The sequence below is a fragment of the Pimephales promelas genome, chromosome 11 (genome assembly GCF_988280905.1).
Source record: "Pimephales promelas chromosome 11, fPimPro1.hap1.1, whole genome shotgun sequence".
NCBI classification, from domain to species: domain Eukaryota; kingdom Metazoa; phylum Chordata; class Actinopteri; order Cypriniformes; family Leuciscidae; genus Pimephales; species Pimephales promelas.
In genome coordinates this window covers 9762161-9776091 of record NC_142779.1, presented here as the reverse complement: position 1 = coordinate 9776091, position 13931 = coordinate 9762161, and the positions used below count along the sequence as shown (strand labels likewise).

At 37.0% G+C, this 13931-nt stretch overlaps 1 protein-coding gene across 2 annotated transcripts in view; it reads right to left on the bottom strand.

Annotated features, from left to right (window-relative positions):
• The window catches only part of akt3a (AKT serine/threonine kinase 3a), an 87210-nt gene that overhangs the window by 13952 nt on the left and 59327 nt on the right, over nucleotides 1-13931 (bottom strand). For both annotated transcript variants that reach the window (XM_089116938.1, XM_039672490.2), the window contains 7 exons: nucleotides 10215-10340; nucleotides 7061-7172; nucleotides 4111-4255; nucleotides 3305-3436; nucleotides 3006-3071; nucleotides 2446-2514; nucleotides 278-400 (listed from right to left, as the gene is read on the bottom strand). In XM_089116938.1, the coding sequence (XP_088973064.1) occupies nucleotides 278-400; nucleotides 2446-2514; nucleotides 3006-3071; nucleotides 3305-3436; nucleotides 4111-4255; nucleotides 7061-7161 (636 nt within the window). In that variant the 5' untranslated portion in view covers nucleotides 7162-7172; nucleotides 10215-10340. The remainder of the gene's footprint in view (nucleotides 1-277; nucleotides 401-2445; nucleotides 2515-3005; nucleotides 3072-3304; nucleotides 3437-4110; nucleotides 4256-7060; nucleotides 7173-10214; nucleotides 10341-13931) is intronic.

Below are 13931 nucleotides of genomic sequence, written 5' to 3'. Positions count from 1 at the left end.
TAATTTAACCTTTCAATTTTAATGGCTAAGCTGTTTGTCCAAGTTTCTTGGCACTTTCACAACTGGCTTGGTCCAAGGCTGCGAGCGAAACACTGTGTCATCATCCACAGCCGCCAGAGTTTGATGTTTCCAAAAACCAAAGGAAAAAAAAAGCTCCAAACTCAAGAGCTTTTAATTACATTTTCCACGTCCCTTGACATACATTCGGATAAAGGCATCACGACTGAACAAAACCTTCACTCTAAATATATGAATTCTTTCCCCTTTTTCTGTTTACCTTGAGATCCCGGTACACTATCTTGGCAGAGTGCAGGTAGTCGAGGGCGGAAACGATCTCGGCGCCGTAGAAGCGCGTGCGGTCCTCGGAGAACACCCGTTCTCTCGACAAATGGAAAAACAGCTGCAGGGTAAACAGCAGGGACAGGATTGCAATAATTACTGATTTATTGGAGGAAATTAACACAACACAAACTGCCTCACATCGCCATATTGAGATGATAGATGGCGAGGCCCTCGGAGGATGCCCAGCGAACCCAGACAGCAGCTGGCACATCATCCCCGGCTTTCCAGAGACAGGCCGGCGCGGCCTGTTAAATCAGCATTTTAATCAATACACCAATCTTGTTAAAGGCAGCGCTGTGTACTCATGGGCTAACGCTCCATTAAAGTGGCAGGAGCACCCCGTCCCCTGCAATCATCCCTGCCGTGGCTTTTATGGAGTGTCTTCCCTCTGCCTCCCCGAGTCGATGTCAAGGGTTCCTGTCAACTATCTGGCCCTCAGCACCACTTGAACCTGGCTTATAGAAATTACCCAGAAGCCCAATGAGGAGAGTCTGTCTATTAATTGCTGTGGGATGTTTGAATACGGCTGTCCGGGGAGAGCTAACGGCTCTGCTGATCAGCTGAAGGAGGGGGTGTTGTGCAGGGGACCGGGGTGGCCGAGGACAGGTGTGCCTTCATCAGAGCACTGGCAGCTGTGAATGTGGCGAGGCTGAAAGGGGAGAGACGGATGGGCTCTGCGCAGCATGTGGAGGTTAGGGGCTCTGGCTGGACCAGGCAGGGGGAGCAGGTGACATTGCAGACTGAGGGAATGAGAGTGAGATTGCTGCTTTTCTGATTAAACCGCACCTTTGGTGGTGGAATTTCATTTATCAAAACTCCTGTCCCTCTAGATGGAATCTTGCGCTCTGCCATATCAACAACTTCAACAAAGTACATCCTGAGCAACTACAAGTTTTTACCAAAAGGTACAACCATAAAACAACAATCATTTTGAGTCTGAAATAGTTATTATTATATTTTTTACTGATATTCACACTTTTATACATGTAATTGTAATCAGGTCTACTGATAAATAGTACCATTTGGTAATCTCTAAAGAAAAGAACCCAACAACAGCATCGCACCACTATGATCAACAGCAAACAACTGTGTTCACGGGTCAAACCAATTTGTCCTTTGTTCGCAAAATTACGAAACTTTTTATGTAGGCCTAACACCAATTCATTCACAAAAAAAAGAAACCTGAAGAAGTGCAAAACAAGGATAAAAGTTTAAAAACTACAAATACTACTACTGTACTACTACTACTACTAATAATAATAATAATAACAACAACAACAATACAACATTCTAACCATTTAAATAAATAAATACCTTAAATATAAAATAATGGAATAAATAATGAATTAAACTAATAATATTGTTGCTTTTTTGCATTTTGCTTTTATCCATTAAAGTTAAAAAACAAATGTACATAAAACAACAATAATAATAATAATATATTTTTAACCATTTAAATAAATAAATACGTAAAAAATATTTTTTAAATGTCTTTAAATATAAAATAATGGAAGAAATAATCAATTAAACTAATAATATTGTTGCTTTTTTGCATTTTGCTTTTATCCATTAAAGTTGAAAAACAAATGCGCATAAAACAATAATAATAATAATATGTTTCTAACCATTTAGATTGCAAAACAACGTTGCATATAATAATGGAATAATAATAATAATTTGTTGATATTGATATTTAATTCATGTTTAAACCATTTAGATTTCAAACCAAATGTGCATAAATACAACATTAATTAAAATAATAATAACAACAATATTGCGTAAAAAAATATTACTATTATTAGTAAACTATAAGTGTTATCGGTTGTTAATAATAATATTAGCTGATAATTTGATATTAGTTAAAATTTTCCCAAAGGATGAGAGAAAGACTCTTCAAACTGTGGATGAATCACAAGACGTGATTCACGCACTTCTCTCGTGGACTTAACTTTTCTCTGATAACAGATTAACATTTTTAGCTCCCCACAGTCGCACAGAAAGCAGATATTAGTGACAGCATTACTACAGAAATAGATCGTCTGCCAAGTGCCAACACAGACGACAAGACAGATATACAAAAAACAAATGCAGACACACACGTACCTCTCCTCCATTGACATACTCCATCACGAAGCATAGGCGGTCTTTTGTTTGGAACGAGTACTTCAAAGACTGAAACAGCAGGTGGATACACCATTAGAAGAAAAACAAAAGGCAAAAATCTCACAAAACTAAAACACACGCAACGTGAGAGATGCTCATCAAAATGTATGCAGTGAGACAAGTGTTTGTCTCGAGAGAAAATGAAAGGAGCGTTTTGAAAATCTTTGCTCTTTCTCGTAGGCCTTGATGCTAACTTTGAGGGAAGGTGAAGTTTACGAGGGAACACCAGCTTGACTGACAGTAGTAAATTGTTTTTGCTAAACCTGCTGTGTATGTTGCGTGGCATACAACAGCATCTGGAGTGTCAGAAAATTACCTCTCACTGGCGACTTCTCAACAGATGCACAGCTACATTTAGGCCGTTAATTTATTACAGTTTATTCTCTACGTTATAATGAGGCTCCAGGGAAAAGGCAATCATATATACAAAAGCATTGTGAAGCTTTAAGGTCTCTGTAAATCCACTCTGAATGATAGTTCATTACAAAATGTGCACTCACGGTTAAAAAAGGATGTCTCGTGTTTTTTAGTACTCTGCTTTCTGTGAGCGTGTGGGCCACTTCGTCCTACGGAAGAGAAAGAAGGTGTTTGTAAAATAAACTGTGTTTGCTTACAGTACGTGATGTACACACTCCTGGATATAATGAGATCGTATTACAAATCATGAGATTGAAAGTACACTTTTATAACGGTTAAAAATGTCATTAACCGAACTCGCAAAACACAAAATGCCTGAATGAAAAACATGAAACATTTTTTAAATGAAATTCATTCACAAAATGTCCATGGCGAATCTTACCTTTGCTATAATAACCTCCTTCTTTAAAATTTTCATTGCATAATATTTTCCGCTGGCCTTCTCCCTTACGAGAATGACTTTTCCAAAAGTGCCTTTTCCCAATAACTTTAAATAGTCAAAGTCATTCATTGTCTGCAAACAAAGAAAAAGCAATAAATTGTCGGGCAAACTGACACCCAATACATGTAATTAGGGTCTACATTTCTATTTTGCTAATGTAACTCAATGAGAATACGTCCACATCTCTAAATCTGCTGTGGGGATGTAATCCTGCTGCTCAGAGACTCCACTGCCACCAACACACTGATACGCTTGTACGTTAGTTTGTTGTTTAAAAATGATGAAACTCACAGAAATACACTGCCTTAAAACACATTATTGAGAGAGAGAGAGTTTCATAATTTTGTGCAACCGAGTCGTAAAGTCTGTTTCATACAGTGGATCCTGAATCTTCTCAGTTTCATTTATTTTTATGTTGCTTTTATACAGATCATGTTGAAAAATAAGTTTGAATTGCATTTTCAACATTTGCTGCTTAGTTCATTGTGTGATAAGTGACATTAAAGGCTCAACACAATTGAATACAGTGGTACCAGAGGCTGGTGTTGTACCAAAGCAAAAATATTGCTATTGATCTAATCCTACTAGGCAGAGTCTGAAAACTTCCGCTCTTGTGCATTCCCATTGGTTAGTGAGAATTATAAAACTCTACAGAAACAAGCCGTAGTTTAACTTCAGCTTCCCAATGTCTCAGGTTAATGATGTCCCCTCGCACCAAACATCAAAATCTGTATTTGAATTTGTACCTTGCGTTTATGGTGGCTGATAGACGTGTCCATCTCCTCCTCTCCCAAGTTGTCTATCTGTGAGGTGGGACTACACTGAATACGTTCCTCTTCCTGTCTTTGGAGTTTATCTGCCACCATCTGGATCGCCTCTGCCCACTCATCCCTTTGGAAGCACACACAAAGCCCGTGTTTAAAAAAAACACATACTTCAAGAATACTCTTGAGACACACTAAACAAACAAGTGGTTCAGTTATAAATGTAAACTGAAACATAAACTTTTTTCCTTGACATTAGGCCAGACAATCTGAGTAAATCACAAGGCCGTCCTCACTGGCTGACAGTGTAATCTAATTTGAGTGGGGAAGTCGCTCCTCTCTGCGAACGAGTGTCTCCCTCCATTGAGTTTTCATTTGTCGTGCAGCACAACATCTGTTGTGAAGAATCAGTGGTGCATTCATGTTTTTGAGCATGTGTTATTTTAATAATGATGGATTCATTTGAGCGAAACTATCGGTTTCTCACTGTTTTACAGCACTGGACTGAACCAAAGAGTACGGATGATTGGTCTACTGGTATTCTGTACCGCATTTCTACAAATGTACAGTGGTATATAATAATATTGTAATTTAGCACATTTTGGAGCTTGGATTGAACAACAACAAGCCACAATTCGGCACATTTTGGCAGTTTGTCGAGCTGGAAAAAACATCTTAACCCAGTTTAAGTTACAGTAGTTATCTTGTTTTCCTTCCAGCCCAGTCTAGTTTTGCTGGTCTATTTGGAGGAGTTTAGAGGAACTCCTCAGTCACAAGAATTGCCTTTTGTACTGTAGGAAACACTGATACATAAAAACATATGCACATACACAACTGTTTAAAAGTTATGATTTTAAAAAAAGAGAAATATTAATACTTTTTATGCCGCAAGAATGCATTAAATTGATCAAAAGTGACAGTAGAGTGAATAGTAAAGTGACTATTGTCAATGTTAATAATAATAAGAAGAAGAAATGTTTCTTGAGCCCCAAATCAGCATAACAGAATGATTAATAGAATCTTACCAACCCTAAACTTTTGAACAGTAGTGTCATCCAAAGTGAACTGATAAACATTATATTGTTTTAACAAAAATAAAGTTATGATACTTCTATACATAAATACAGGTATTATTACCTAAATAACATAAAACATGCATATATAGTATATTTATGCTTTTATTGACACAGAATTATTGAATCTGTTGACAGCAACAGTTTTATTTAATCAGTAGGCCAAGTTTTTTTTTTTCATTTGTTGCATAAGGTAATGATTTAATATTGTACAGCAAGCTCTAAATCAACAAAGTAATACATTGTTTAAATTAATACATTATAAGCTAACTGTGAGATTTGTATATGTATATTTCTGAAATACATAACTTGATATATACATTTTCGGTAAAGCTGCTTTGAAACAATATTGTGAAAAGCGCAATACAAATAAATGAGAATTGGATTGAATACAGCGGTATCAGAGACTGGTATTGTACCAAAGCAAAAATATTGATATTGATCTAATCCTACTAGGCAGAGTCTGAAAACCTCCGCTCTTGTGTACCATTGGTAAGTGAGAAACCCTCAAAAAAATGTATAAGTGATTAAAATATTCATTATCAACATAATGTATGGATTTGCACTAATGTAAGTAACTCTGGTCATTTTTTTCCAGTGGAAGTTGAATTTTACATGCCAGTCGTGGTGCATTTGAAAGGCCAAGGTAAATTCAAGATACTTTGGGTTAACACAGTAGCATATAGGAAGGGCCCTGCGCATCCTTTCAAGGTCGTGTGGATAAATGGGTGTGGAGTGGTTTTGTGTATAATGAGCGGTTTTTGCTAATGAGAGATAAAGGCTTTGAATACAGTCTGGCGTTATGCCAGCTGCCGCCACATCTCTCCTCCTCACATGTAGGCCTGCAGTTTCTGGGCCTCTGCCAGTACGCCATGTCCCACTCCTGTTCAGAGCTGTGTGTGTGTGTGTGGGGGGGGGTAAACAAAGTGTGCAGTGGACTGCAATGCCCTCTGATAGATAGAGAAGGTAGGAGAGCAAGAATAAATTGCTCAGTGTCTGTTCATTTTTTTTTTTTTTGCGTAAACCCTCCTAAAGTGTAGTTGTGTCGTTTTTTTTGCAAGTCAGCCACCTGAATAAAAGAAACTAAAAGAGGACTGGACTGTCAGCTTAAAGTCATTGATCAACATTGCAAAACATTTCGGTGTTCCACTCCACTGACCTGCATCTCGCATTGTCCTATTGTCAGATGAGATGATGTCTTTTGTAACTTGTGGGGTCCGGTTCACAGAGAATTTTTCAGTCAAATTTAAGAGCATCCAACATCATATTCATCATATCAATTTCCAAAATTACAAAATTACCAATAGATTACATAAGAGGTATATCATGTGTTAGCCAGGAATCATTTGCATTCAGGTATGATTTTCATTTTATTCATCAGGACTAGTGTCCATATGTTTTTAACAGTTCATGTGTATTTACCATGGTAACTGTAGTTTATGTAACCCAATATACCATCAAACCAAATTACCACCAATTTTATATTTTTGATGACTGTGCTGGCTCAACTTACTAAGTAGTTTAGCCTTTCCCTATAATACTGTTCATTCATCAGTGTTAGTGAAATTCACAATATATACACAATTTATGTTTATGTTAAGTGGGACTGTTAACCATTTTTAGAAATTAATTAGCTTTGTTCAAATTTCTAAAAAAGTGGGTTGTGGCTCAATGATCAACGAAAAAAGGTGGTTCTCATGGCAAAATCAGATGAAAACCACTTATTTAAGGATTACTGACAATGATTAATTAGTGAAAATGAATACACATTATAAATAAACTGAACTAAATGAATGTATTTGGACACAGTGTTAATACAGTAGTTGTGTTTTCTACAGTACATTAGAGACCGTTCTCACCTCTCTTCTGGCGTGTCCACATGGAAGGTCCTCTCTATGACAGTAGTCCATTGTAGACATCTAATAATAAAAGTGTTGGGCTTTGGTCGTTCAGTTTTCATCAGCTGGCATTCTGGAATGACAGACCAAAGAAGAAAAAAAAAACACTGTAGCCACTTTATATTTCATGTATACAATACAAAATTCAAAACATACACACTAAATAAATATAGACTTAAATCACAGGCAGGGAGAGAAAGCTGACCTGAATTCTAAGCTCAGCCCATTTCCTAACACTGTTAGCCATTGTCAGTGTTTTATTTGATAAACAGAGGGGAAGCAGCGAGTCCAATGTAAAACAAATGGCCATTAGCAGAGAGGAGGCAGCGGGTGGGAGAGTGCAACGGTGAGATGAATGAGCAAGAGGTACATTTTCTGGAATGCCACGCACCATTTGATATACAACGCTTAGCTCTGCCACATCAGCCACTGCTCAGTCAGAGGGAAATAATGCACTTCTCAGATACTTTATGAAAGTAGCAGGGAATAGATGTGACATCCAAACCGGGCTCATCACCGCTGCAGAATTTGGGGGCAATGCCCAGACGACAGGTGAAACGCAACAGCAGCCTCGGCTGCCAGCCCCATAATGAGGGCCCTCAGCTGGCCAATTTCAGCCACCTCTGAATGACATCAGGGCCTAAATTTAGACTGGAAGGTTAATGACGACATTGCTAAGGTCACGAAGCCACGCTCCGTACAGAACGTCTACCTGGGCAGTAGAGAGAAAATTGAGTCCCACGCTGAGTGCATAAAAACAAGGTCACGACAGCCAGAATGTGACACCTCGGGAGGAGAGGAGGCAGATCTGACAGTATTGTTTGCTTTGCCACATTAGATCACAGATGACAAATACTGCTTCAAGTAACAGTCGGTAAGGAAAGCTAAGCTAGCATGCCAATTAAACAGCCCAGAATCTGCGATTTCTGCTGCTCCCACCATGCAACATCTCTTAAAGGTTTTCTCAAGTCCAAAATAAGGTTGAGAGGGTGCCAACGCACAAAAACATCAGGAGATAAAATATAGCAGTCAGCCCTTTTGCTGTGAGCGAGAACTGGCTTGAAGTTCTTGAAGTGAATTCAGGGTGAAGAACAATTGAAAGTTTCCAAAAACCTAAAAAATCTAGTTTAAACGTGTTCTTAGAAAATGTACTCTCTGTTTTTAAGTTCAGTTTCAAAAACTTTAATACCATTTTTAACCATCTATACACTTGAATGTAGATATTGTACACTACTGTTCAAAAGTTTGGAGTCTAAAACGTTTTTGAAATAAAACCTTTATGCTCACCAAGGCTATGAAAAACTATTACAATTTAAATAACTGTTTATATATATATATATATATATATATATATATATATATATATATAATTTAATTTATTCCTGTGATGCCAAAGCTATATTGTCAGCATCATTACTCCAGTCTTCAGTGTCACATGATCCTTCAGAAATTATTCTAATGTGCTGATTTGATCCTTAAAAACCTTCATTATTATTATCATTCTTGAAAACAGTTGTGTACCATTTTTCCCAGGATTCTTTAATGAATAGAAAGTTACATTTTTATTTATTTTAAATAGAATCTTTTGTAACATCATAAATGTCTTTTTACTGTAACTTTTGGTCACTATAATGCATCCTTGCTGAAAAAAGTATTGATTTGCTGCTCAAAAAAACTTTTATCATTATTATCAATGTTGAAAACAGTTATGTAAAAAAAAAATTCAGGATTCTTTGATGAATAGAAAGTTCAAAAGAACATAATCCATCTGAAATAGAAAGCTTTTGTAACATTATACACTACCGTTCAAAAGTTTGGGGTCAGTAAGATTCAGATTAAAGAAATCAATACTTTTATTCAGTAAGGATGCTTTAAAATAGAACTTTCCTTTCATCAAAGAATCCTGAAAAAAACATTTTTTTTGATGATAATAGTTATTTTAAATTGTAATAATATTTCTCAATATTACTGGGGGTTTTTTTGGAACAAATTAACAAAAAATGTAATGTCATTAATCTTTTAATGTTTATGTAGAAGAAAAAAATGTCCTTTTCTTCCTTCAAAAAATCCACCTGTACTCATAGGGTTTTGTTTCCAAATTGGGGGATTTCACTGTGCAAAGCAATGTGTCATGTGCTGCAATCATTGTTAAAAAAGACAAATTGGTCAATATGGAGTGTGGTGTACTAGGCAGCAGATGCAGGGCTGGTCAGGCTGTGTACAGGACTCGGTGAGAGCGGGACGGAGGAAGGCAGTCTGGTGGCAGCTCATTGCACAGGGGGTGAGAGCGATGCCATTTCAGAGAGAGCATTAGGCTATCAGCCTCCCAGCACCACCTGGCCTCCCAGCTTTCTGCAACAGATGTGGCAATCCTCTCCCACTGCCAACAGGCCCAGGCCGGATGTATGGCCACCTCTAGCTCCTCCAGCCTTTAGATTAAAACCTGGCTGGGCCTTTTGACGGATGAAGGGTTTGGGAGCCGCTCGTAGCACGTGTCCAGAAACCAGCGCCGAAAGCTGGAAAGCTTGAGTTCGAGTTGCGTTTCAGAGAAAATAAGTCACTGCATTAGATGCTTTTACTCCAGTGCCCTGAAAAAATTATTTTAAAAACTCAAACTTAAGAAGAATGAGGTGAAATTGAACAGTGAATGACACAACGCATTATGTCTCATATTAAACACATTCTTTGTACATCCTCAAGTCCAACATTAGAAACAAGCTGAAGAGTCCCTGATCATTCCAGACCTGCCTCAACAGTTTGAGTGGTTTCTGCACTTGTTTTGTGAGCCTCCTAAAATGTACAAAAGGCTTTGCCTCATAACAAAAAAAACAGCCTGTTTTATTTTAAATTTCGATGAGAGAATTAGGACTAACTATAATTTGACTTCATGACAAATAAAGTGAGAAATTTACCCCAACCATTGAACATTTAAAAACACATTGTGTGAATCTGAATTTCTAGACTGTCACATTAGTATATGGATATAATTCTAAATGCAATACAGATAAATGAATCCACTCTTCTGGTAATTCATGGAGATTTACCTCTCTGTTGCCTCACAAAAGATAAAGAATGAACAAAATCGTACTCGTTTTGCCTTGAAGGCATCACTTACTTGCAACAGAGAAGTTATTGAGAGGGTAGGGAAGATCTGCATCCTGTGGCTTCTCCTTGTATCCAATAAAGGACCCATCGGTTTTTAGCAGGAAGTAGCGAGGTCTCCAATTCTTAATATATTCACCTGAGGGAAAAAATAAATGTACATTTAAATGCAAAGAGTAAAACACATGACCTCAAACTACTTATGCATATACATGCACACAAAAAACTCAGCCTCACATTTACACTTTCTTTTCTTTTTCATGCTACAGGCACAGTGTAATCACCATGGGAAAATATCAGAGTAAAACCAGGAGTAAAACCTATGTATGATCTTTTTACTCTTTTAATTTATTTTATAACAGCTAATTTCCTTGCTTTAATTTTGTCATTATTTTTATTATTTTCTATAAAGCACTTTGAATTGCCATATTAAAACAAATAAACGTGCCTTGCTTTCTTTACTCTGTACATAGAAATGGAGAGACAAAAATGTCCCGTAAAAACACGTTGTTTTGGGTAGTGGCAAATTACATGCATTTATTCAAGATTAACATCCCAAACACACAGAATGAGCACGATTAGACGGCGCTCGAATTGACTTAATTTTGACTGCATTTGACTAATCACAGGATTAAAATGTTAACATGTTTACCACTGCTAGTCCAGCTGTCAGCTACTGCATTATCTGCCTAAATCCAAGGGCAGGTGTAAGAACAGCCCAAACTAAGGCCAGTGTCACCAGGTCGGCTTACAGCAAAACGTGAGCGGAAACGCACTATGCAGGGGGTCAGAGAATCCTCACAAGGGGCAGCAGAGACACCTTTAACCTTCCTATGCTAAAGCCGCAAAAAACAACATCTGTTGTGCAGCTGGTCATGCCATATTATCATGCAAAACTTCTGGTGCAACAGCCTGTGCCATCTAATAATAAACAGCAGGATTACAAGGGTGTCAGCATCACCACGCAGGGGGCAAAGCCGCACGCACACACGGTCCAATAACAGGCTTCAAGAGTGATAATGCACATAACATCTGCCTGCTGAGTGATGCATGCTGGATGCTGGAACCAATCTGACTTGTTCATTTACAATTTCGTGCATTTAACAATGGAAAGTTCATGTTCAATTGATATTTTTTGAAAAGTTATATTTCTGGGATAGAAATAAACGCAATTTCGTCTGTTATGTGGTCATAATCGCACCGTGGGGTAAACACAAAAGGAAACAAGAATTTCTATTTCTGTATTTCTATGGTCTTTTCCTTAGATATTCTACTAACTATAACTAACTTTGCAACTAAATGTCAAGTAACTCTGATCAAAGCATTAGTAGCCAGTTAGGTGTTAGTAGAATAAAGTAAGTTGACACGTTGCAAAGTCACTTATACAGTAGTCAGTTGAATGTCTGTTGGGGAAGCATCAAAATAAAGTGTTAGCAAATATTAAGCAGACAGTCTACTAATACTCCAATGACCGTTAGTTAACATGTAGTTGCAAAGTTACTTAAAGCTAGTAAAATGTCTAAAGTGAACCACTGAAGTTAAGTGTTACAGCACATTTACTGTATATATATATAGTGCATTTAAACAAAAAATATTTAATTTTCTTCATTGTGTTGTTCAAAATGTCCACTATAAAAGTAGTCCATATCACATCTACTCCATATTCCAAACATTACAGTAGTTGAACTTGTTCACAGAAAAAGAGTCATTAGTCATTATTAACAAACAATTATTAAATAATTAATATAATGATCATATCTGTTTTTGTTCTAGACAATCTGTTACATTTTTCCTCTGCATGTGTCTTCGCCATTGTCCTTACAAATCAGGCACAAGTTTTAAAATGATGTAAATTGGTGGAGTGGACATCAAAATAGAAAACCGAAAACACATCCTACTTTTGTTATTATCTAAGCCATAAAGCAATGCAATCCTCAGACAGAAAAATATGCTAAGTCTAACCTCAGGACTCTGTTTAAATCTGTTCTTGCTGATAGTATTTATTAAGATCGACAATCTGGTATTCGTTCAAGCGCAGACGCAGGAGAATCCGCAGACATGTACTTTCAGATTCTGAACTCCTGGTAATTAGCCACGATCTTCTCTAAGTGACACATGAGCCTCGTGACAGCTCTGATCACTTTTTTCAGCAGAAGAGAAAATAAACAACATGTTCTATTTGTAACATCCACTTAAAGCATAATGACACCAGCTTCTCCTAATTAACACATCAGAGAAAAACACCTGCTCATGTTAATTTGAGGAGACGGAGGTCTTTGCCGGTATGCCTCGACGAGGAAGAGAAATCACTGGGTAGGAGGGAACAGCTGAACAGAGGCATCCGCCTTCCAATCAAGAGGTACAAATGAACAAGGGAAAAGGGATGAAGCATAAAAGTGGGCTGTGATGGTCATCAGAGTGATCCTACATACATTTATCTGTCACTGACCATATTATTTTTTTTATAGATAAAACTTTAGTAAGAGGGCTTGATCATTTTTTTAAGATTTATCGATTGGAAAGGCATGTTGTGTGATACTCATATGGGAAACGCAGGTTCAAATCCAGCCCGTGTCATGTCCTGATTCTATTTCCCCCCTTTTCATTTTCTTTTTCTGAAAAATAAAAAGTAGCAAAACGTTTTTTTTCTTTAATAATACAACCTAAAAATGTATAGCAATATAAAATATAATAATATTTAAAAAATAATACAATATATATATATATATATATATATATACTAATTACTACTTAGTAATATACTAAAAAAAACTTTCATCTTGTCTAAACTGTCATACACAATATTATACCTAGTGTTGGGGGTAACTCATTACAAGTAACTTCAGATTACTTTTTCAAGTAACTAGTAAAGAAACGCATTATTTAAAAAATGTAAGAGTTAATTTCATTTAAAGAGTACTCCAATGCAAAACTCCAATAACTCAGTACGATAGGCTAAATAAAAAAAATTATGCATTTAATCTCACTTTATTGACCAATGTACTTGCTTCTGACCTTCGATGATTCAGTTAAACCATTAGCAAAAATGACTTTAGACTTTTTTGTTTTTATTGGTAAAGTAAGTGTTGAACTTTTTTCCCCTTGCATCTTATTCTTCCGTTATCCAGAATGGCAGCACAGACGGAAGTTTGTTTGTACATGCGTGTTTTTGCATTTCCTTAATCCTGAGGCTTATTATTTCACTTTTGGTGAGAAAGAGTCTTTACATTTGCCCAAATATATAACTTTTTTGTTGTTAAAAAAAACAAGCCCAGCCCAGGTGAAAAAAAGTAACTCATTACTTTTCTAAAAAAAAGTAACTAAGTAAATTAGTTACGTTTTAAGGGAGTTACGCAATATTGTAATGCATTACTTTTCAGTAACTTTCCCCAACACTGGTGGATCAGTCATGGACAAACACAAAGCAAAGAGATTAATCAACAATCTGATTCTGGATCAGCCATGGTGTCTTGTTAACCAGCGTAGAGCAGAATCAGTGTGCCGATGACAGAGCCAGGGGTTGAACAGAAGGGGCTGCGTGACTAAAAGCAAATGTCGCTCGAACCCAGCCAGTGCCGTTTCATCAAGCCATTTTTACTGGCTTCTCAATCGTGAAATTTGTTTCTTTAGATCCAAAACAGTAGGCGGACAGTTGGTCTGGCAGGCGCTGGTGATGCTTCTACCCTCAAGTTTCAAGAGCGTTTGGTCAAAGTGAGCAGTCTTATTGGTT